Raw genomic sequence first — 24,484 nt, forward strand, 5'->3', positions numbered from 1 at the left:
CTAATTGCGACTGTTACGAGGCGTTTTTTTTTTTAAATAAGATGCTGTAGGATGCAGTGTGTGTGCAACGAGATTAAGATGAGATTCATTACTTAAGCATAAACCGTTTTATGACGTGACGATTTATCTCCGCTAACTTGACTGTGCCGGAATATCGTGTGGACGAGAGTAAATGATCGCAAGCCGTGGAAATAATAAACAGAAAGACAATCTTTAACAGCCATTTATTCCCAAACCTGTTACATTTTTCATAAATCACGTATGGGGGGGGGAAGCTAACGCTGGTTCACTGCCTGTTTTCCTTTACGTCCAGGTCTCTCCGCACTCGTTTTCTTTTTCTTTTTCAATCTCCCCAACGCAAATAGTAATAATAATAATAATACGAACAATTTATTAACCTTCCTCCAAACCCCTTTTACACCCATCCTTTCACACCCTCCGCGTGCAACCACTTGTGGGATCTCTCACCTCGGGGCCGGCAGCATGTTTCAACCCTCGGCCCACGCGTGCCCCGGGGTGAAGGGAAATCCTTTCCTTTCCCTTCTTTGGCAGTTTCCCTGAGCTTTCATCGATGGAAATAAAACGCGGTGGAGGAGAAGGGAGGCAGCTCCCCGCCGTGCCGTCCCCTCGGTGCCGCCGCCGCTCTGCGGGGCTCGCCCATTCCCCGCCGTCTGCTGCCATCTACCGTCGGCGGCTGCGGGCGGCGCTCCCCGGGGGGCTCCCGCAGTGCCCGGTGGGGCTGGGGGTGAAGAAATAGGGGGCTGATGGATTGGAAGGGTAGGGGGAGAACACAGCTTGGATCCCGTCCTCTGTGCCCCGATGCGAGACCCGGCTCCGAGCTTCTCGGGGTTCCCTATGGCGTTTTGCATCCCCGAGGCCTGGTGTTCTGCTTAGGGGGGGGGGTTCTTCTAGCTGCGTGCGTCTGGATGTAAATATATGGGATGGATGTATATACGTAAATAGATCGCCTGCAATAAGATCTACGTGCACCCCCCCCGTGTGTCCGTGTGTTGAGCTGTGCCTATTTCGATGTGTGACCGCTGCTTGTGTACAACCGTGTGTCTGTTCCTCGCCATGCGTGAGGAGATTTATCATCAATGCATACATATAATTATATATACACGTAAAAGCTCGCATCTATCTATCTGTATACACAGGCGGCAGACGAAAGATAGCCGGTTGTTTGCAGGGCAGGAGCACGAGGGGAGATCTTGTGAAATTGAGCTCCAGTAATGACGTACGAGGCGCAGGCGAGGTGGGATTTCAGCTAATCATAAAAGGCAGAGGGGCTTTTATTTATTTATTGCTTCCAGTGGTCATTTCGGTGGGGTCTGGAAAAGATATGTCAAGTCGTGTACACAGAATGGAGGTGGTTGCTGGGGAAGGAGCAGAGAGTAAAGGCAGACGACGAATCACTTTTAAGTTACTGCTGGCTTTGAAGGGACAATGCGAGCCTGTTATTTTAAAAGGTTTCTCTCTCCCTCCCTCCCTCTCTCTCTCTTTCTCCCTCTCGTTTTCTCCTTCTACCACGCAGTTTCCTGGCAACTGTTTACGTCTGGACTGGTGACATTTTCTCTAAGAAAGTGAGATGATCGGTGCCTATGCTAAAAAAAATAATTAAAAAAATTAAAAAAAAAAAAAATGGAGGGGGTGGTGGTGATGGTGATGGTGGAAAGTTTCTCTCTCTTTTGACCCGCAACAGCCGCTATTAAACCGTTCCATGCTGTAATTCCCAACACCCCGCAGCACTCGCCTTTACGCACCGCACGATACGCGTCGGTTTTTCCCTTCATCTGCTCACCGATATTCCTTCCACCCTTCCCTCTCTCTCAGGGTTTGCATTGGCCCGGGTGCGATGCGACCAACCCAACGTCCTCCCCCCTTTTCTCCCCTTTCCTCCCCCCCCCACCCCCCCTTTTTTTGTTGTTGTTGTTAATAATTAGCCTCACTCTTTAATGGAACAATGGTAGATTATTATTGCTTCTTTTCAAAGATCCCATTAACAAGGTTATTACGCACTGCACGGGAAGTCAGGTAAATTAAACTTAAATTGCTGGGAATTCAGTTTTAGGCGGTTATGCGCTGGGAGATGGAATATATATATATTTTTTTACACCTTCAGGGCTCATTGTTTTAAACACGGCAACAGCGGAGCACAGAGGACTTCTGTCGGGTTTCCCCCCGATGTAATTTGGCTGTGGCTGAGCATTACAGAGAGGCTGCTCTGCTGCCAACTGCTTTCTATGTCTGACTCCAGGAACAAGGGTTTTTTTCAAGTGTTTTCGTGGTGTTTGCTTGACTTTATGGCTGCAATAAGTCCCTGGGTAGGGAAACCCCCGCTGTGTTCTCACTTCAGAAGGATCGGGAATTCCAGCTCCACATGAAAAAAAAAGAGTTTCATTTTTTATTGGAACCAACTGCACTGAACTTTCCACCAAGTTCTCAGCCGGTTTAGCTCTGGCACAAGAAATGCTCTGTTCTGTTTGCATTTCGAAATATTTGGGTGTTGTTTTAATCCCCTCATCTATCTGCCTCCCTCTGCTTTGTGGGGATGACGTTTGCTGGCCAGAAAAGAGAAGCAACAGAAAAGTTGGACCTTCCTGGGCAGATAGCCGTGATTGTGCGTACTGTAAATCCGTCCCTTTATCTTTATTGATGCCCTGCCAGCTGAGTGATGTCAGTCAGAGAGCAAAGACGGGTTCCCAGCGCTCAGTGAAACGCTCTCTACCACCTTCTGGCGTCTCCTGCGACTTTCCCTCTTTATTGCCCCTTCTCTGAGCCTGTTTTTAAGGAGACGAGGCCAAAGGCTGAATAAAGATATGCCAATGGGCACTGTCAGAGGGAGACCTAACTTATGGGCTACTGTACGAGCTTGCTGCTGAGTCCTTTATGCTCTCTGTCTGTGTCCCTCCCGGCTTGGCTGGCGCTGGAGGCGGCCAAAGAAAAGAGAATTCGCGAAATCGGTCTCAGATTTATATCGGGAAAGGCAGGAGAGTGTCTGCGAAGCGGCCATGCCCATAAGCCACCGTCCATTCATTTATTTATTCAGCCCTTTATTTTGGCAAAGCCATTTACATGGGAATAGAAACCAACTCCGTGCTGAAGGTACGGTTCTCTAAGATACAGCATAGTGCAAGGTCCCCTCTCGTGTTCGCATGCATTTTAGGTGGCAAACCAATTATTCCTCGGGCCGGACCCTTCGGAAGATGAATACTGTGACACTCTTTTTGGTTTAGGATATATGTGTATATATATATATATATATTTCAGTTTGGAAATCAAGTCCTCTCTTCTCCTTTCTCTCCCCAAATCACCGTCTGGGGGGTCAAGAGAAGCTTCGCCCTTCTCTTAAGAAGCAAGATGTATTCATTTCGTCTATAGGGCATCTAAAATATCAGCAATAAGCGATTAGCAAGCGGCCAGTTGCAACGCATTTTGTTTTCTTATATAACGTGGACATATAAACCGTCCTAAAAACCTTCTTTAGCCGTACGTGCACAACCTGAGCAGTATTTTAGTACGGTAAATCCGAAGGGGGGGGGGGAGGGAGGGGGACGAAGGGGGAGGGAGACGAAGGGGTGTCCAAACTATTTCGAGGCATTTATTCGCAAAGCAACCGTGAGAACTGAGAGCAAATATTCTAACAAACATTTGGGCAGGTTTACTCACGCGCTGAATTATCAGGACATCCCATTTCTTAGCCCAGAATTTGCATGCGGAGCCGATGGTGGCAGACAGTCGCTGTTTTGGTAGCGCTATCAATATTGCGTAACTCTAATCAAACGTATGAGCCGCTCCTGCAAAGCTGTGAACTTCAGGCTCTCATCCGATGCTTTTTTTTCTCCTCTTTCTTCTCCATCCCTTTCAATCCCGTATTTGTTTTTCTCGCATACCAATAAAGCCGATCTACGTAAGTTTGGGTCCACGCCACGCACCGAGGGAAACTCTGCAAGAACAAATATAAGAGATATCAGTCAGAGAGGGGGGTGGAGGATGGAAAACTACTTCCCTTGCATGTTATTTCCTTGAATTATAAGGATTACGTTTCAGCCGAAGTGTTCATCGCAGCCATGGCATGAAACAATCTTGGCTTCGCTCCTGTAAATACGATGTTTAAAATAAATTAGCTCGTAATAAGATACGACTTTCGTAGATACTTAAAGCTCCGTCAGAGAGAGCCGAGTTGGCAGCTGTACAGTGAGCTTGTAATGTATGTAATTCTAGATCTGGAGCACACACGGCCGCAGATCCAGGCACAGAGGAGTGCGTATGATAACGTGTGTCATTTCAACCGCGTGTAAGGAACCGACAGACAGATGGTTACAAATTCGGATGGGGAAAGAAGTCCTTCATACGATGCGAACGATCAGTGGCACTTCTGGATTTCATTATTGTTGTTCTTATCGTTATTATCTTTTTTTTTTTTTTTTTCTGTAAGGTCTCTCTGGCTTTTCACGTTTGATAAGAGGAAGCAAACCGAGGTTGGGGGGGTGGGGGGGACGGACCAGGTATTGCGGAGCGCATCCCCGTGCGACCAAATCCGGGAGGGGGGTTGGAGGAGGAGGGGGGGGGGGGGGGAGAATAAAGGGATGAATGCAGCCATAAATGAAAGAGGCGACCCCCAAGAGCAAAGTGTGGCTTTCAGGGGCTTCCAGCGTTTGATGTTGACAAAAAAAAAAAAAAAAGAGGTGTTTTGCAGCGGGGAGCTGAGAACCGCGGGGTCTCCGAGGCAGAACCCCTCCGCACCACCGCTTTCCTCTCGTAAAACAATTCCGATCGGTGACGATCGATAAACTCCGCTTCTGAGAGTAACTCAGAGCTCCTTTTTGGCCATAAAAGGTCGGGCGTGGATTTGGTATTAACAAAAAAACGCAAGAGGGCACAATGCGGTACGGGACCGGGAGCAGATCGGGATTTTGCAAAGGATAAAGGAAATACTTCGATTTTCCATTCATCTCCCCCAAGATGCGGCTTTAGCAGGAAAAGAAACGAAAAAGACACAAAACGCGAGAAGCGAAGGTTTGGGTGAACGGAGCGCAGCTTTCTTTAACAGAGGATGCAAATCTATGGTAATGAGCTAAAGAACGGACCGCAAGAAGCTGTCAGCATTTATTCGCTCCCTTATCGGAAATCTGAGTTAATCAAAGCGGCGGGATTTGCTCCCTGCAAACTTCACCCACCCGAAAGCCAAACTTTTCCTCTTTATTTTTTGTTCCCCCCCCCCCCCCTTTTCCTTTCACGGCAGAAAAGAGCTCGGCTATTTTCGGACGGCTCGCGGGCAACAGGGGTTAAAGTTTTCCGAATGCAAACAATTAACTTTCCCCCCCCCCTTCTCTCTCCCCCCCCCCACCATCTATCTCCCCCCCCACACACACACACCAGGTATTTCTATGCGTTATGTGTGTGAATACACCCGCGTGCACACCGTCATCCGCACACACCGGCTCTCACTCCCCGGTGCTGAAGTGGAGGGGGGGGGGGGGGTTGGAGGAAAGAGGGGGGGGATGAGGGGGGAGGGGGGGCGGTTTATTTATTTCTGAAGCTCTGAGCGCGCCGGGAACGCTTCTTTCCGCAGATATTATATATTTGGTTAAGGGGGTGCATTTCTGCTGTTTAAAAGGGAGGGAAAAGGGGGTGGATGGTTTGTTCTTGGGGTCCCTGGTGCAATCTCAGCTCCTCATGGGTGCTATTTTGCAACCTCAGGCGCCTGCTATTGGTCAGCCCATGATCAGATGGTTGTATTTCCTTGTGTCCCTCGCTGGCACCACGCCATCTCCCTTCAGCTAAAACCCAATCTCCGATATACTACTAATAGCTAAACCACTTGGACTATAAAACACAACAAATCATAAAGCCGGGAAAGGACGGCAGGCTCCTTCCAATGAGTTCTTATTTTGTCAACTCGACCTTCCCGGTGAGTCTGGCGGCGGGGCAGGAGCCCTTCCTGGGACAGATCCCGTTATATCCCTCGGGCTATGCGGATCCTTTGAGGCACTATCCAAGCACCTATGGAGCCACGGGAGTCCAGGAGAAGGGCTATGCCTCATCTCCCTACTACCAGCAAAGCAACGGAGCCTACAGCCGCAGCTCCGCCTGTGATTATGGGGCCGGAGGGTTTTTCAGGGAGAAGGACCCTGCGTGCCCCCCCCCCAACCTGGACGAGGTCCCCTTCGCCCCCGAGCCGCGCAAGTCGGACTGCGCTCAGAGCAAAACTGTATTCGGAGAGAGCGAGGAGCAAAAGTGTTCCGCCCCGGTTTACCCCTGGATGCAGCGGATGAACTCTTGCAATAGTGAGTTTACTCTTTTACAGAAATAAATACATCAATCTCCTCCCCCCCTTTCTTATTTGTTACCGCCAGAGTGAGAGAGCGAGAGAGAGAGCGAGGGAAGTAGGAATAAGGTTCACTTTAGAGCCCAAACTTCCAGCGGGGAACTTAGGCAACGTGAGAGGCTCCAAGTTCTCCTGACACGCACCAAAACTTCACGCCGTGAGGCTCTGCTCCTCTCGCCCCCAATAGAACAGCAGCAAACAACTTCGCTCCGTATTTAATCTCCACTTACAGCATTTCTGTGTGTCCCCCCCCCCTTCCCTTTCTCCCCCCCTATTTTTTTTTTTTTTTTTTAAATTTCACATTCCTATTTGCTTGTCACGCATTTCCAGCGATTTATCTCTGTCTTTCCCCGGACGGACGGACAGATTTCCCCCAGTTCAGAGCTGGAGGACTCTGCACCCGCACGGACCCGCACCCTCACGCACCCCCCTGTAGCCGAGTGGTAGTTAAATAATATAGAAGTGTTTAAATATTTGAAAGGAGGGAGAGCTTACATTTTTAATGAAACTTACACATAATGAAAAGTCCGCCCGGGGAGAATTTTTTTTTTTTTCCCCTTGGTGATATATGACTTCTTTAAGTGCTGTTTCCTCAATCAGGAGAAGGGAAAGAAAAAAAAAAGAAAAGGGGGGGTGGGCTTGGGGGGAGGGGGCTTGAGGGAGGGGGGGGGGGGAAGAAAAATAATAGAGGCTCACCACCCTCATCCCCGTGTTTAGACGCATTTGTTGCCTTTTAAAGTTCCGAATTGATGTCCATTAGCGCAGGGACATAAAGTGTTGTGTCCTCTTTAATGCAGAGTTTGGGCAGATCGATTCACTTCATTATTGCTTAAATGCTCAGCTCCATTACAGCTGCCGGTAGGGTGGAAAACAGCGGCGGGGGGCGCAGGGGGGGGGGGGTCGGGGGTGTGTGTGTGTGTGGGGTGGGGGGGGGGTGAAAAGAGAGAGGGAGAGAGAGAGAAAACACCTTGCGATTTTTCATCGCGGACTGAGATAGATTTCTCCCCTCCACTCAGCTCAGCTCTGACCCCGATCCCGTCGCAGCCCCGCGCGGAATATCCGCGTTCGGGAGCTCCGCGTAACTCCGCGCAGCTCCGCGCAGCTCCGCGGAGGCCGTGCTGAACCCAGCGGAGCATCGAACAGGCGCCCAGTTCTGCGCACACAAACGCGGGGAGCGGAGGAGGAGGAGGGGGGAAGCGGGGGGGGGGGGGGGGGGATGGTCGAGGTGTTCGAAACCTTCACCTCACATCGGTTTTGTTTTTTTTTTTTCCCTTTGCTCCCCCCGCTTTTTTTTTTTTCTATTTTTTTTTTTTCATTCTATTATTTTCTTATTTATTGTTATTATTTATTATTATTTTGCGGCTGTCACAGGTTCTTCCTTCGGGCCCAGCGGCCGCAGAGGCCGTCAAACGTACACCCGTTACCAAACCTTAGAGCTGGAAAAGGAATTTCACTTCAATCGCTACCTGACCCGGCGCCGACGGATCGAGATCGCCCATTCGCTTTGTCTGACGGAAAGGCAGATTAAAATCTGGTTCCAGAACCGTCGGATGAAGTGGAAAAAAGAGAACAAACTGCTCAGCTCCTCGCAGCTGAGCGCGGAGGAAGAGGAGGAGAAAACGGCGGAGTGAATGGGAGAGTTGGAAAAAAAAAAAAAAGAAAAAAAAGAAAAAAGAAAGAAAGGAGAGAAGGGAGTGAGTGTGAGAAGCCAGGAGGATGAGGGTGGTGTGGGCTGGCTGCGAGGAAGGGAAAACGCGCACATTGGTGGGACAAGAGCTCTGCGGAGACGGCGACAGCAACAACAACAAAAAGTTTGGGCTACCAACGCTATGGACTCGTGTTCCCAATATCTGTCGTGTCCACAACAACAACAAAAATCAGGCTTCTAGTTGCGTTTTTTTTTCTTCCTAGACTTCCCTCCCCATCCACCCCCACCCCCATCCCCTATGGAATAAAATAATAATAATAATAAAAGGTAAAGAGAGAGAGAGAAGGGAGAAAGGGAAAAAGTGAAAGGGAAAGGAGGGGGGGGAAAAAAAAAGACAAAAAAAAAAAAAAAAAAAAGGACTCCTACCCGTGTTTCTACCCTTGGTGTCATTGTTAGTATTCTGCTAACTCTGTATTTAATGGAAGTGCTGCAATATATGTCATGCGGGGTGTTTATTGTCTTAATTTTGTAAAGAAATGTTTCCTGCACGGTTTACATAGGGGCTTTTTGGTTGGGTTTTGGGGTTGTTTTTGTTGTTTTTTTTTTTTTTTTTTCCATCTTTCCCCGCCCTCCCCTCCCCCCCCCCCCTTCCTTTGGTAAATTAATCAAGCCCTGAGGTCTTGTAATTAGTTTATCTTTTTTTTTTTTCCTTTTTTTTTTTTAAAGAAAAACCTACTGAAAGAACGAGTACTACCTATAGGGATACAAAAGCAACAGGGGAAAAAAAAAAAAAAATAGAAGAAGAAGTTCTATTTTATTAATTTTTTTGTACGTGTTGTGTTTGGAGTTTGTCTTAGGTATGAACATGGAATTCTCTAATAAAAACAAAGTCTTCGATCTCACCACTGTCAGTATTGTTATCTTTCCCTTCTCCAGGGCAACTCGCCGTGCTGAAGGAGCGCAGAGTTATGAAGAGAGCTTTGCTTCTCTCTTTATGGCACTGCCTTCTAATCTGCAAGGACGAGCAGCTCCAAGCATACGGAAGTTACAGCCGAGAGATAAATCTGCTTTTCCCTCTTTTTGTCTAATCTGAAATGGAGGACCTTTCACCAATAGTATTTCCTCGCTGACATTCTGCTTTACTAGGGCTCTTTTTTATTGTTATAGTACAAAGAGTTATGACGAAATCCTCTCCATATACATAATAAATCAAGGATACGGGCAAAAATATGCTCTCATTTATCCACCAAATATACCTAACATTTGCCTAGCATCTTTCAAACATCTGCTCCTTTCCTTCATATCCCCAAATCAAAGTGAAGCGTATGGCAAAAAAAAGTCCAGATTTCAGGGGAATTTTCCCCGTGAAACGAGCAGCTTTTCGGCTGCAGGAATACAGCGTTCATTTAAAGGGGGGACAACAAGAAAGGGGGAAAGGAAGGAAGAGATAAACAGGAAAGAAGCGATCTAAACTCAGTCTAACGAGCTCTTTTAACACAGGAGATTTCTTTTATTTTGAAAGAGATTCCGAAGGCCCCTTCTGGGGGTCTGAGTGCGCTCGGGATGGGACGGGGAAATATTTCTGCTCCGTTCCGAAGATGAATCCTTGACGTTCAAATGGCAAATTTTGATGGGTTTCGGTGTGAAACAAAACAAAACGCTTTTTTTTTTTTCTTTTTTTCTTTTTCTCCCCCCCCCCCCCCTCCCTGCTCCCTCTCCCCCCCCCCGGTTCTGTTTTTTTTTTTTGTTCTGAAGAGATTTTGGATTAGGAAGGGAACAAACAGAGCTGCCGAACCCGGAGATGATTTTCTAGAGCTTCACGGGGTTGTGTGTGTATGGGGGGAGGGGGGGGGGGGCTGAAAGCAATGCAATAGGATCACCCCATTCCCATTCCCCACTGCCATAGGAATACCTATGTACGAACGCATTCCCCCGTGCCACGAGCTGCTTTAATGTCAGTCACTTTTAAAATCAATTCATGCAGAAGCTTCACAGCTGTAGGACATTTACTATTATTGCCACGCTTTTCATTGCCCGTAATTATTATAATTATATGTCACTTTCAATATGGCGCATAATTTCCAATGAGTTGCAGACAAGCATATGAAATTCCTAAACTGCTTTGGGAAGGGGGGGGGGGGGGAAGAAGGAAAGAAGGAAAAAGGAAAGAAGGAAAGAAGAAAGAAGGAAAGAAAGAAGGAAAGAAAGAAGGAAAGAAGGAAAAAAAAAAAGAAAGAAAAAAAGGAAAGAAAGGAAAGAAAGAAGAGAGAAAATGACAAGAAAAAGGAAAGTAACGCTTAGCACAGCTCTTTCCCATCGCTTTTAGCCATTTCTGAGTGCTTTTGCTCCCCAATATTCCTTGCAGGTTTGCACATGGAAAGGAACAACGTAACACAATGCTGTGTGCGAGGAGGACGGGAAATGCTCGGGAACAAGAATATCCCAAAAGCAAGGCTGTCACCGTTCCCACCGGCCGGACTTTGCCTCTTTTTGCTTTTCTTTTCCCCTCGTTTTCCCTCTTCTTTTCCCCTTCGATGGAGGTGCGACCGCCCGACTCGTCGTGCACAAAACTCTCATTTTCTCACGGAAATAAGCACCCGCGACCACGCACTGTCCCTTCACCCCCAAAAGCAGAAGAAACCCATAAGGAATTCAACACAACACCTCCAAAACTCCAATCCTACAACAAAATTAACAGCGAGAAACAGCGCGTTGGCTCAAAAACCCAACCAGCCGTGAGGAGCCACGTGGAACCTCAAGCAAAGCTTGGACCCCCCCTCTCCCATTCAAACACCTCCCCAAACACCTCTCTTTGGATTTTGCAAAGAAGGGGAGAAAAAGGGGAGAGGGGACACCGAGTTGGGGTCGGGGTGCGAGTCGGGGCCGGGCTGCAATACCGCTGCGCGGCCGGCAGGTGGCGCGCCAGTCCAAGGTGGCGGTGGCGGCGCGCCGGCGCGCCCGGGGCCTCGGGGCGCCGCGCACCGACTTGGGCCTAACGACTCCTCGCTCGTCATTATTTGTAACCATAGAGCATGAATTACCTCTTGAGGTCATCAGTGAGAATTTACGACTGGTCAACAAAAGCACGTGATTCCCAAACGCACCCCCACCCTCCCCCCATATTTGGCCGCATACATAGCAAAAACGAAGTACAGTGCATTGCTATAATTCATTAATACATCATAAATCGTCAAGCACAGGGTTATAACGACCACGAGCCACAAATCAAGCCCTCCAAAATAACCCAAATGAGCTCTTACTTTGTAAACTCGTTCTCAGGGCGCTACCCAAATGGCCCCGACTATCAGTTACTAAATTATGGGACCAGCAGTTCCATGAACGGTTCTTACAGAGATTCAAGCACCATGCATTCCAGCTCTTATGGCTACAACTACAATGGGATGGACCTTAGCATCAACCGCTCAGCCTCCTCTAGTCACTTTGGGGCTGTGGGGGAGAGCTCCCGCGGTTTCCCTTCTCCAGCTCAGGAGAGCAGGTTTAGACAGGCGTCTAGCTGCTCCTTATCTTCTCCCGACTCCCTTCCCTGCTCCAACAGCGAGAGCCATGGAGGCAAGCCCGCCCCGTCCCCCTCCGACCAAGCTACTTCTGCCAGCACCAACACAAATTTCACAGAACTAGACGAGACCAGCGCGTCCTCGGGAGCCGACGAGGGCACTCCAATAAGCAGCAGCATCCCCCGAGCGCAGGCAGAGCCCATCGCAACCTCCACGGCAGCAACAGAAGGGCAGGCACCTCAGATATTCCCTTGGATGAGGAAACTTCACATTAGCCATGGTACAGCTACTTCTTTTTCGGTCGTTGTCGTTGTTGTTGTTTATTTTCGCACAACCCCTCTTTTTTTTTTTTTTTTTTTTTTTTTAAATCCCCCCCTTTTCCTTTCCCACACCCTCCCCCCCCACCCCCACCCCCCCCATTTTTTTTTTTAATTCTCTCTCCTTCCCTTTATTCGGTGCTGGCTCTTTGATCAGAATCGCAGCTATTTATGGCTTTTTGCATTTCTTGCTCTGATCACTGCCTTAAAGCTGCCTCTGGCGCCTGGAGGGGGGAGAATTTCTTTTAGTTTCGCTATTCCGGCAGCGAAACGTGCGCTTATTTCAGGCTAGTAGCGATATGTCTATGGTGGGAGAAGGTAATTTAAAAATTGAGGGAAGGGGGTGTTCCTTTGGGGTGGGGGGGGGGTGGGGTGGGGGGCAGAAGAAAGGAAAGAATTGACCATTAAAATGGCATTATATGCACAGATGGATCTCTCCGTCCTTTCCTTCTCTTCTTCTGCTGGGTGTACTTTTGACATTCTGCTCTTGATAAAACCCAAATTGCAAAGAAATACAGAAAACAGTGAGTCGTCGTGTCCCCCCCCCCCCCCCACAACACCCCACCCACCCCCCAAACTCGCTTTTTTTTTTTTTTTTTCCCCTCCTGGAGAAAAAGAAAGCAGCATTAATGCAGATGACCCAGCAAAGCAAGCACAAACACACAGACACACACACACACAAAAAAACCCAACAACAGGCGAGGGTGAAAAAGGGCGATTTCAGGATCTCGGTTCTTCGGTTAAATTATGAATATTGAGTTCTCGGGTGTCGCTTTTGGAGGGGCCAAAGGTGGGGGGATTTCCACGTGTCGGGGGGGGGGGGGGGGGGATGTGCGGGAAAGAGAAGGAAACCGGGGGGAGAGGTGGGGAAGCTGCTATATTGGGAATAAGCAGCGTTCCTAATTGCCCGAGGAAGGTGAATCTTATCCCTCGGTGTTAAATATACGTAGAGCCGTAATAATTAAAAAGAAAGAAAATCCTGGTCGAAAGAATTGAAGCGAAATTGAAAAAATCCCGTTGTTGTCCGTGTTATTCAGACATGACTGGACCAGACGGGAAGAGGGCGAGGACAGCTTACACTCGCTACCAGACCCTGGAGTTGGAAAAGGAATTCCACTTCAATAGATATCTCACCCGCAGGAGGAGAATAGAGATCGCTCACGCTCTGTGCCTCTCCGAGAGGCAGATCAAAATCTGGTTCCAAAACAGGAGGATGAAATGGAAGAAGGATAATAAACTGAAAAGCATGAGCTTAGCCTCTGCGGGCAGCGCCTTTCAGCCATAAATTATAAAGGAAGGAATATCGAGGAAAGAAGAGGAAACATTAAATAAAGCCGTAAATAAATAAAGCGCAGCAGATCTTAGTTTTGGAGTACTGTACAGTGAGGCACCTTCTTTTCAGCATGTTGTTGCTATTCGAAACCGACTCGTATGGTACCGTTGTCCCAGGACTGAGTTCATGTCGTGGTTTTCTTTTTTTTTTAATCTTCGGTTCATTCAATTTTTTTTTTTTCCTATTAATTTTTTTTTTTTAATTATTATTAAATTTTATTTGCAGATGCTCCCCATGCTCTCGTTGTTCTTATAAATGTACGTGTCCGTGCTATCTTGATGCTTTCTGGAAAGCCAGCATGTTTTATGTGAGCCTTATAAATGTTATAACTTATTTATGAGATGGTAACAGATAACGGTTGTTTGTTTATTTGTTGCTTTTTTTCCCCTTCCTGAGTTTACTGCTTTGGGGGTGAGTTCTTCTCTGCCTGAGCTAAAATCGGGGGTTCCTGCACTACAGTCGCAGTAAGAATAATAATAAACAAACAAAAAAAAAGTACAAAAAAATTAAAAAAAAAAAGAGGGGAAAAAAAGAAGGGAGAAAAAAAGGGGGAAAAAAGATGAAAAAAAAATTTAAAAAGGGGGAAAAAGGAAAAAAAAAAAAAAGAAAAATCTCATGTATCTTTCTGTCTTAAAATTGTCCAGTCTGTGTTTTAGTTCAAACTTCAGGCCCGGATTTCCCGTCCCAGGCTGATTTCTGAGATGTGCTCTTAGACGTGGGTAAACTTCACTATTCAAAAAAAAAAAAAATGTATAAAATCGGATAGAGTGCTCTAATGTTTGTAAATACTAGGAATATTCCTGATGTGACTCATAGACGGTTTGTAGTGGGCAGAGTGAATGCAATGTTACGTGTAAAAAGAAAAAGGAAGAAAAAAAAAAAAAAAAAAGGCATCTGTCATGTCTAGCTGCCTGGTAGTACTTTGCCTATACGCTTTTTTTGTATTTGTTTGTAGCTTTCCTTGAAGTCAAATAAACGTTTCTCCTACTCGCAAAGGCTCCGCTCCTTTCCCGCATTGCTCCCGCAATCCGCCGGCCTGAGCCGCACCGGCAGCAGCTCCCGGGAGGGCCCTGAGTTCCTCCGGAGCTCCTAAACTCACCCACACACCCCGCACCGCCGACAATAAACGCTGCTTTGTCCCATTTCTCAACCGCATCCCCAAAAATCAACGCATTTCCCCCCCCCTCTCCCCCTCCCTCCCAGTCCAACATAGCAAACAAACTGCTGGAAAGTACTTGAAGTTACAACGACGCGGTATAAATCCCCCCCCCTCGCCCCCATCAGACGATATACGTGCGTTTCAGGAACGGTCAGATCTAGATAAACACAAAGAAATCCTAAAAGCGAGTGGTATTTCTATCGGTAGACACGTCAAACTGCGCTCTATGGAATCAACGTCTCCGTGTGTTTGTATATTTAGCATACACAGAAAATGGATCTACGGATCTACACGAACATCTCTACAGAATATCTCTGCCCTGAGCTGTAATCTCTCCCATCTCTCGGTGGTGCTGAGCTCGCATCCCATCTCTGCCTCCGCATGTAAATCACAGATCGCAACTCTCCGACTACCGAACGCTCGCTCCGACGACTCATTTCGGCCTCAGCCAAATCCAACCAGCCTCAAAGATGGCAAATGTTACCATTCTGCTACCTAGGGAATCTAACCAGGCGTTAGGCACTCCACTTTCGAGTCTCTCTCATTGGCAAAAAGCCACTGCCAGCCCTCCAGCACAACTCCGGCTTTTTGTTCGCAGCAAGTAAAGTTGGATCTTAAAACTTACCAAACTTAATCTCCCACTGTTTAGGTACTTCTTAAGTGATTTTGAGAGGGATGTGAAGTGGACTGTCAGATCCCAAACCATTTGCTCGCCTTCCCTTGGTATTTTTTTTTTTTTTTTTTACCAATAGCAAACTATACCAAAAGTGGGTATGACATTTAGATGTCAAATGGATAGGGTTTTATCTAGAAGTTAGATCGTAAAAATCGCCCAGACCTCAGACAGATACCCCTCACTGGCTCTCAAAAGTCACGTGAGGTCCATAAAGTTAGTTTTATGGTTTTGGGGAGTTGACAATGTACAATATATTTCACATTCTCTAGAATGTTAAGTGACACTTTAACTGCTTGGTTTGGCTTGTAAGGGGCAGCAATGGGTGAGCACTTTTCCAGATGAGATAAACGCTGCAATTGCAGGCAACATGTTTTGCGGGTCCAGTTTTCAGTCCAGAGAGCCAATAGACTGCAGTCCTGAAAGTAAGTTCTTCTGAAATATTATCTGCTCGAACTGTTTTAAAGGGTTTATATGGAAAAGAAAAAGAAAAAGGAGGAAAAAAAAAAAAAAAAGGCTGAGAGGGGAGGAAAGAGGGTCTGTCTCTCTTTCAAAGCTTAATTTCTCACTTTTTTGAAGGTCCTAATTCTTATCCTCCCGAGAGCTGGAATTGCATTAGATTTCCATCACAGCTTCGAGGCCCGCCAGGAAACTTTGTGGAATGGGGAGGAATAGAAAATCTGTAAAGATTCATTATGATTGCAGGGAAAGCTCCATCCTATCTTTGCCGGGGGATGCGTGCATTTCAGACCAAGTTTGTTTTCGTCCTTCAACTTATTAAGAAAGAAAGAAAGAAAGAAAGAAAGAAAGAAAGAAAGAAAGAAAGAAAGAAAGAAAGAAAGAGGATCCTGCTCGTTTGTTGGCCGTGCTTTGGTGTGTTTTGTAATGCTGCAAATAGCCACCGAGCAGGTCCATGCCTTTGCATTTCAATGAGCTGTGTTACGTCTGTGCTCTTCAGGTTGTGACCACGTTTGTGTTGTCATTCTTTTCACCTGCTTACCGAGGAAATTTGCTCACTTTTACTTTTTTTTTTTTTTTTTTTCTTTCGGCCTTTGCCGGGATCGGTTTAATTCCTCCCCTCTCCCATCCGAATTTTCCTTTATTTCTTTTTTTTCTTTTTTCCTCTTTGGGTTGCTTTCTTTTTCTTTCTCTCTCCCCCCCCCCCCCCTCCCCCCCTCTAGTAATAAGAACGTACATTTCCGTAGTTCTTTTCTACCATATGGAGACACTGAATGACTGCTGTTATGTCTCCAGCCTGGCTCGAAGTGCTACAGAAAAATAATCAGAGGGGCTGCAGTTTGCATAACAAACCCTGCGAGCGTTACGGAACCCACCTATATGTCACAGCTTTGCTGCTCTCTCTGCCTCTCAGAGTGACACCGTTCTGGAAAAAGACAGGCAGCAGGGCTTTTTCTTTTCCCCTTTGGAATAATAAACAAGTTAACGTGGAAGGGCAGGGGAGCAGAGGCTGCCACAGCTCGGGGTTGGGTGGAGGAGGCACAGGGCTGCCCTCAGCTCCGCGGGTGGGGACGCTCAGGTGGCCCCCGGAGCTCCGCGGCCGCGCAGATTGAGAGGAGAGCAGGAAAGCTGGGGGTGATTTTCAAGGGGAACATCTGTGGGAGAGGTGAGGGGACGTTTGGGCAGCACCTGAACCAACTCACGTCCATCCCCACCTCCTCGTTCCTTTAAAAAAAAGAAGAAGAAGGAGAAGGAGAAGGAAAAAAAAAAAGTTCAAAGCGGAGGTATTGAGTTGGAGAGGGGGGGGGGAGTTCCAGAATTTGGAGCAGCCACCAGCTTATTTTTTTTTCCTCCTTAGTGGGGATTTTCACGGTAAGACAACATTTGGTGGACACATGTCCGTCTCTTTTACACAAAGCAGAATGTCCCCCCTTTTGCACACTTTGGAGATTGCTTTTCCTTCCTTGGGCTGTTTTTCCTGTCCTGCTCCATGTGTCTCCTAATATCTTTGCGATCATCATTTGAACTCCCTGCTTGTTACCCAGGGCCAGTCGGGGGGTGGCCGATGCCTCCGTTCTCAAACGTGTAAACACAAATGCAAAAGCTGCAAATTCAAGGAAGGGAAAGGGAACCTTTCTGCTTCGACACATTGGTTTTATTCTGAGCAGCCTCTTAAACTCCGCGCGAGCTGCAGCCCTGCTTTTCAGTTGATGACAAAGGTGTTTTGTTGTTGTTGTTGTTGTTGTTTTTTAATGGGATCCTAAAGGCATTTCAATGGGATTGACTTTAAATGCGAATTTAACCGCGCAGACTGGATGGGCTACATTTTGTCTCCGCGGTGTGAGAGGTGCTCGGAGGTGTGGGGTTGTGGTGAGAGGTGTGAATCGTCCTGGGGTTAGAGCAGTGATGGGCCTGGTCGTTCTTAACCCTTCTGATCTGTACTGGCGACTAGGAAGGATTTGGGCTGATTCTGGTGATGGTGATTTAGGCAAGAAAAGTGACATCCCTCCTCCTAAATATATATCTGGAAATGTAAGCGTACCATCAGCGCATGTATGTACCCACCAACACGATGCCAACATTCACGTATCCGTGTGTCTGTCCATCCATCCACCTCTCCCTCATCCCTCATCTGCATTAAGTCGCATCCCACCCAAACGTATTCATCTCTTATAGGGGCACAAGCAAACTTCCCTTCGAAATCCAGTCTGATGAAGCAAGGGATGAGGTTTTGATCTCAAGCACCACCATTTCTAGTCATTTGGTGTGAGCAGCTTGTTGTATCAAGGTTTTCCCCTTGATAAAAGACTGAGCCTGAGCAAAAGGAGTCTGAAATGCTGCTTAGCTACAAGATATTGCAGCAAGGAGATGCCTGTGTGGGCCACAACAGGTAATGCTAGCAGCAATCCTTTGCCATCCCTTTATTTTAGCACGGGGGTGGCAATGGATCTGTCACAGCAAAGGAGCAGCACTGAGGCTGTGTTTGTTGCTGGCACAACAATATCACCCCAGTCTCCTTCCCATCTATCTCTCACTTGAAACCCCACGCTCTGTTGTTCACTTTCTACCTGAATTGTTGTACCACGATTTCTCGTTAGTTTTGTTCTGTTGTTGTTTTTCTTTTTAACAAGCTGGGTTCGGGGTGGGGGGGGATTTTTCTCCCCCTATATGGTGTTAACCTCCAGCTTCCTGTGAGACACAGGGAGGAATAATTGGCTCCCATTTTACAGCCTGGGAAGGAGCACAGGCTGAGCACAGGCTTCCCCCCTATCCTTTAAAGAAAAAAAAAACCTCCCTGTTGTTGATGGAAAGGAAGTATAAGGAGGATAAACAGGAAAACAGAGCTCTGAGCGTGCAGGTAGGTGGGGATTTTCCTTTGCATTTTTCATCGTTTCTCTCATTTGAATAGCATACATCAGGCATGGGACAATTACTCCTTGCTGCAGAAGACAGAATAAATACAGAATGCTTTCATACAGGGGTCTGTGAGCAGGGAGAATCTCTTGTACATGGTTACAATAGACTCTGGTTTTGCAAAGACCTGCAGTGGTGCAGGTCTTTACATTGTTGTTTTGAGTGCAAATAGGGAAAAAATGAAACTCAAGGCCTCTCCAAAACTGAGCCTGGAGGTGACTGAGCGTCTGCTGGCTTCAAATATGCAAAGTCGACCAAAGCCTTGAGCATCCTCCCCACCAGCTCAGCCATTCCGGTGCAGTTTGGATGTCTCTAGCTTGTTACAAATGGGCACAACCAAGTCCACGTTTACCTTTCTTTTTTCTTTTATTCTCTCTCTGCCTTCTCCCTTTACCCTCTCTCCATCCCCAAAGGTTTCCTTTCATTTTGTGAATAGTATCTGAGCTCGAAGCTTCCCTGATTCTTTGGGACTGGGGGGTGAGGGGGGATTCAGAGGGGGGTTAAGGGGGGGGAGCATACCCCAAAGCAGTTGTTTCTCACCCAAGAGCTTCACAGATTGAAAGAGCCGCGTTGAACATCTGTATTAATTACAGAGCCCTTTCACGCTGACTTTTGGGGCACGCACAGGCTGTGCTGTGTCCCCAGGGCCCTATGCCAGGATGGGACCCTGATGCTGAAAGGCAGTGAGATGCAGGAGTGAAAAAGGCAAAATATCACCCAGAAATACCCATTTGGTTCCCAGCTTCATGCAGCAATAAAAGGGGGAAAATGCGTTCGTGAGTGACACAGAGGTTTGGGGAGTGCTTCAGTGCAAAGCAGCTCAATATTGCATTGCCATTGTCAGACCATCTTGAACGTCATGGTTTATTTATTTTTATTACTTCCCCCCCCACCACCACCACCCTTTTTTTTTTTTTTTTTTGGCAAATATAGGAATTTTTTAAAGCCTTCCTTTCTTTCAGGTCTCCTTTGCTTTCTTATATAAAATTGAGCTGCACCAAAAAAGCCCAAACCGGTCGAGATAGAAATGAATTCATAACAAAGAAACCCCACTGAAAAAAAAAAACCCAACAACCCCAAAACCAAAATCCTCCAAGGTAACCGAGTTACAGATGTGCACGATGCCTTATTTTATCCGACAAAAAGTGATTAAAAATCTGTTAAAGGATTTAATTAAGAGAACTAAATGAAAAGGAAAGGGGCACAAATGAGTTGGAAGGGAAAGGAGAAAAAAAAAAAAAAAAGCCGAGCTATTCTAAACGATTAAATCGCCATTTTAACAGTATAATGGGGTTTGCATACTGAAAGGAGAAATCAGAGCTCATATCTCATCAATAATTCATAGGCAAGAGGGATCATTCCGAGGTCAGCAGACTTGTACAGCCCCGGATCCTCTCTTGGAGGAGAGGGTGAGCATCGTATCACCGCGCCCGGCCCCCGGGGGCTGTTGGGGCACCTTTTTAAGGAAAACATGAGCTGCAGGGCCGCTTTTCTTCTCTTTCTTTCTCTTTTTCTCTTCTTCCTCTTTCTCTTTTTCCTCCATTTCTCTCTTTTTCCTTTCCTCTCCTTTCCTCTCCTTTCCTCTCCTTTCCTCTCCTTTCCTCTCCTTTCCTCTCTTCCCCCACCTCAATTTCCCAAACCCGAAAGCCGGTGTGGCAATAAAAGAGGGGGAGGGCAGGAGAAGCTCTGCTTGTGGTTCATATTGCTCCAAAAGACGCACAACTACAATGTGGTATTTATGCTTTAGAGGAGCCAAAGGGATCTCTTTTTTTTTTCTTCTTTTTTCCTCCCCTTTCTTCCTATATTTTTTTTCTTCCCCTTCCATCCTTTCCTTTTGGCCATAGGGATGATGAAGGCTGGGAGGCTGTGGGTCTCTATCTGCTTCGGTGGGGATGTGCTGGAGGCAGGATCGAGCAACTGCGCTGCTCAGCCTCTAATTCTTTTATTTCACTCTATTAAAGGGAAGAATCCGATTATTCACCTATTTCTTTTCAACAGCCCCTTAAATCCTGCACACACCGCGATCTCCCATAGCAGGAAAGCTTTCAGGGGAAGCCATCTCCCTCCCTCCAGATCTGCTCCCCAAACCCCTTTCCCTCCCCCACAGCTGAATTTCATCCGAGAAATTGCTCTTTCTTCACCCCCTCCCTCCCTCCCCCCCCCCCCCAGTCCCAACCTCTTCATCCTTTCTCTTTTTCTATTTTTTTTCTTATTACACGTCGGACCTGAAGGGAACAAGCTGACGGGATTATTTTAAATCCTCATGATAAAGGTCTTTCCACAATTAGGGAACTCGAAAAGGACTTTTGTGAGGGTTTGGCTCCTCCTCTGGGAGTCTCTTTCCAGTCTTGGAATGGATTTAAGAATGAAACTTTCTTTCAGGCCGTGGCTTTTTCGCTGTTTGAGCTGACTTATCCCCATATTTTCTGTCCTAATGTAAAATAAATGATATTTGGAAGGAGGTTGATAACCTAACTCGAAAGGTGTCCACCCTGCGTAGTTTTTCCGTGTTCTGTTACCCTAAATAGCTTTCAAAAGAAACTATTTTGACAGCGAGCGTTGAAAGAATAAGACTAGTTCGAGGGTTTTTTCCCTTTGATTTATCTCTTTTTAACATGTGCATGTGTGTGTATGTATATATATATACACATACATATATACCCTTCAAGTCAAAACAAATTACTGCATTAGGATTCTGGAAAGGGACGTTTGCTTGGTGGCAAATCGGAGATGTGTTTATGCAGGGAGGCTCCGTGAGAGCTCGGGTTGGAAATCGGGGCTCTGGGGAACGGAGAGGGGGGGGAAAACGGAGCCGGCCGGGAGGGTTGGGAAAGAGCATCTCGCCTGTAACGTCCCCAAGCAGCCAGCAGAGCTCGCTTCAGACCAAGTTCACTGCCAGAAGTGCTGGGGACGAAACGGGGCTCGATCGGCGCCACCGGGCCGGGCCGGGTCGGGTCGGGAGGGGAGCGGTGCGCCGGGGTCTCCCGCAGCGCTTCGGCTCCGCTTGGGCGGCTCCAGTGATGCTCAGCACCGAGAGCTGCTGGGCTGGAAAAATAGGCATAGCAGCACTCGTCTGGTTTTGTCTCTAAAAAGGGAGGGAAAGCTAAAGAAATTGGGGAAGGAGAGGGGAGAGGGAGAAAGAAAAAGGAAAGGGAGGGGTGAAAATGAAAAGGATTCGGGAGAGGAGAGGAGAGGAGAGGAGAGGAGAGGAGAGGAGAGGAGAGGAGAGGAGAGGAGAGGAGAGGAGAGGAGAGGAGAGGAGAGGAGAGGAGAGGAGAGGAGAGGAGAGGAGAGGAGAGGAGAATAAATGAAAAAGAAAAATAGAAAAAGAAAAAATAGAAAAGAAAAAGGGAGGGGGGAGAGAACATGTTTAAAAATAAAGAGGAAGAAGAAGGGGGGGGGGAGGGAAAAAAAAGAAAAAGAAGAGAAAAAGAAATCCTCCACATCCCAGAACAGTCAAATCGCTGCAGTAGCAGCATAACCAGGTGAAATAGCAAACGTAAAAGAAATAATTCAAAGTCAGATTAATCTAGCTGTGATTTAAGGGTTGCGTTGTGTTTTTTTGTTTTTTGTTTTCCCCCCTCCTGTTCCTCTTAAACATCAACAGCAACAAAAGGATATATGGGGGCACGGGGGGTCGAGGAAAAAAGTTCGAGCAGGGTAAGGCAGCACGGGGTGAACAGGAGATAAACATCTGATGCTTGCAGAAGTCTGAAATTATTTTTTTTGTGTGTCTCCCCCTCCTCCACCCCCCCCCCCCAAAAAAAAAAAAGAGAATTTACGAGGCGAAATAAATAAAATAGGGAAATCATTGTGCCGTTCGTTTGTAGAGACGTCTAAAGTAACTCTGGTCTTGGGGGGCTTGTTAGTACAGCATTATGGCTCGAGGGGTCAAAAAGTTGAGGGTCAAAAGTTTACGCTGTGCGTGACTCGGTCCTGTGTATAACCCTGATAGACTGATGTCAGTGTGAGAAAAAAAAAGGGCAGAAAGAAAGCGGGGAGGGGGACGGGGGTTGGGGATGAGGTGGGAGGAAGAGTCTCTGCTTATGGTGGAGATGGGAGAATACGATCGTGGGGGGGGGGGCTGGAAAAAGGTGTGGGGTTTGGGGTGGGTGTCGATAGGGAACGAGGCAGAAAGAGTTGGGTTTAACGAGAGGAAACATTGAGAGTCTGAGTATTTTTCTTAGATAACACTTGGAACGCTATTTAGAGTCAAATTAACAGAATATAGAGGGAAATGGCATTGATTAAATCCAATTACGCCGCGGTCCCTATAGGATATTAACGCAAGCAGTTAAAAAATAATTTTCATTCCAGCGTCAGTTCTGTTTGGATAGGATTTAATTTATACCGAAGGAGAAAAACAAAACACCGAAGTGTGCCAAAAAAGAAGCGCGGTGAGAGATGCGTTTTTACGCAGCCACTCGGGAGCCTTTCCCGGTGCTGGGGGTTTCGCTGTCTCTCCTCGGAGCTCCCAACCCACAATCCAACATTTGGACCGGGGAGCCGATAGGAAAAAGAAAACCCAAAGCGAAACAAAACCCATCAAATCGGGGCAAAATCGAACGCACCAAACAGCGACAAAGCGCGGAACGACGGCCGCGATTGAGTCCGTTTGTCTGCTTCAACCGCGTGAAACGTGCGATAATGAAATATAGGGGAAATCAATGGGCTGAGGGCTGGAAAATACTCAATTTCTGTACGTAAAATCTCCTTAAAGTGCCCGTTTCGTCGTTCGGTCCGGTTAGTGCAGTTAATTCCGCCTTGCAGCACGCGTTCCGTCGAAACGGGACTGCAATGTTTTCTATTTCTTCCTTGAAATGTGACTCCACTCCGGTCATTGCAACAGTTTAATGAACTGATATAATAAATATTTCCCTTGGCATTTCAAAGTTATTTCTGCGCTGCCAGACTCCGAACCCTCCAAACTCTAAATATTATTTGCACTGGGACCGGGGAAGATCCTTTCAATCGCTCCTTAAGCAAACAGTGAAGGCAAGGCAAACTACTGGAAAAAAAAGCCCTGTAAATCTGTTTGTTTTTTTTTTTTTTTTAACCCCCCCCCCCCCATTTCTCCCCCCTCTCCTCCCCGGCTTTTAAATATTTTCAGTGACTAAATACTTCTAACAAGGGTCATTTTTCTTGGATGAGAAAGAGAGAATATTAGAGCCCTGGGAAAGGCGTTCTGGAAAATCCATTTGCTTTCCCGATGCCGATATATTCATAGAGTGGGTGAAATTCAAGAGAACGGAAAGCGTTTTGTTTCGCGTGATAAGGCTCGGGTTTAATTAATTGCCGTGAATTTGCTTGGTATTTATAAAATATCACTGTATAAGGGCTACCGTTTAGTTGTAACTTGGGTGATCCATCTCTTCGCCCTTGTAATTACTATACTTATCTCTCTAGAACAGTCATTTCTACTTCAGGTTTATAGAACAGGTAATGGATAATAAAGGCCATTTGTTTTCGGGATATTAAAACAAGCAGGTATAATTTCACAGCAATAAAAAGAAACACCTCCCAACTTTCCTTATAATATTCACTCCTACATCATAACGTTTAACTTTCAATTTAGGAATAGGCGTCTGCGCGTTCATTGGAAGTGGGTTCATTTGGAGGGATGTAAAGAAAGAGCGAGAGAAGGAGGGGAGGTGAGAGGGAGGAAATTAAAGGTATCATTTTCAAGGATATTTCTAATTTATCTCCTTTGCTCCGGACTCGGTCGGGAGGTGAGGGTCTCTAAGTGCAGCGAATACAATTCAGAGTGGATTTGCCTGCCCCCCCCTTTTTTTTTTTTGGCAAGGCAATCCATCGAGGGCGCTTTTTAATCCCGATTTACTTTTCAACGGAGCTCTTTAATCAAGGGGAGGAACGCCGTGTTGGGGCTGGTGGTGTGAAGGCGGAGATCAATGGAGGGTTCCCCCCTCTCCCCCCCCATCCCCTCGGGGGAACCCCAGCAACGCTGCACCACCCGCATCCTACGCGCTGCCCGAGGCGCGATTTTTAAACGTCGGCGAAATAATAATTAATAATAATAATAATAATAATAATAATAATAATAACGATAAGAATAATACAAAACATGGCCGGGAAAAGATTCACAAAAACACGTTAAGCTTAAATCTTCTTGGAAAAC

At 46.8% G+C, this 24,484-nt stretch overlaps 4 protein-coding genes across 7 annotated transcripts in view; all 4 read left to right on the plus strand.

Moving 5' to 3' along the window:
• Window positions 1–24,484, plus strand: part of HOXB4 (homeobox B4) — a 32,904-nt gene that overhangs the window by 1,592 nt on the left and 6,828 nt on the right. The window contains exon 1 of one of the 2 annotated variants that reach the window (XM_090125253.1): window positions 15,316–15,401. The exons of the other annotated variant lie outside the window; for it this stretch is intronic. The gene's annotated coding sequence lies outside the window, so the exon portion shown is untranslated. Of the gene's footprint in view, window positions 1–15,315; window positions 15,402–24,484 lie in introns of those variants that run through there. 2 annotated transcript variants of the gene reach the window in all.
• HOXB3 (homeobox B3) overlaps window positions 1–24,484 on the plus strand; it is a 60,976-nt gene that overhangs the window by 1,518 nt on the left and 34,974 nt on the right. The window lies entirely within an intron of this gene.
• HOXB6 (homeobox B6) lies at window positions 4,575–8,340 on the plus strand. Its single transcript, XM_090125256.1, has 3 exons — window positions 4,575–5,069; window positions 5,704–6,290; window positions 7,703–8,340. The coding sequence occupies exons 2-3, from the start codon at window positions 5,882–5,884 to the stop codon at window positions 7,960–7,962; spliced, it is 669 nt and encodes a 222-aa protein (XP_089981382.1). The 5' UTR covers window positions 4,575–5,069; window positions 5,704–5,881; the 3' UTR covers window positions 7,963–8,340.
• HOXB5 (homeobox B5) lies at window positions 9,787–13,755 on the plus strand. Its single transcript, XM_031600788.2, has 2 exons — window positions 9,787–11,774; window positions 12,849–13,755. The coding sequence occupies exons 1-2, from the start codon at window positions 11,228–11,230 to the stop codon at window positions 13,094–13,096; spliced, it is 795 nt and encodes a 264-aa protein (XP_031456648.1). The 5' UTR covers window positions 9,787–11,227; the 3' UTR covers window positions 13,097–13,755.

This window comes from Phasianus colchicus, chromosome 26, assembly GCF_987193195.1.
Source record: "Phasianus colchicus chromosome 26, bPhaCol1.hap1.1, whole genome shotgun sequence".
In the NCBI taxonomy this organism is placed as follows: Eukaryota; Metazoa; Chordata; class Aves; order Galliformes; family Phasianidae; genus Phasianus; species Phasianus colchicus.

What these genes read in the sequence shown, in the direction of transcription:
- HOXB6 (XM_090125256.1), top strand. Translation starts at nt 5,882, where the DNA reads ATGAGTTCTTATTTTGTCAACTCGACCTTCCCGGTGAGTCTGGCGGCG. An exon ending in GCGGATGAACTCTTGCAATA is followed by an intron (nt 6,291 to 7,702) that starts GTGAGTTTACTC and finishes CGGCTGTCACAG; the next exon opens with GTTCTTCCTTCGGGCCCAGC.
- HOXB5 (XM_031600788.2), top strand. Translation starts at nt 11,228, where the DNA reads ATGAGCTCTTACTTTGTAAACTCGTTCTCAGGGCGCTACCCAAATGGC. An exon ending in GAAACTTCACATTAGCCATG is followed by an intron (nt 11,775 to 12,848) that starts GTACAGCTACTT and finishes CGTGTTATTCAG; the next exon opens with ACATGACTGGACCAGACGGG.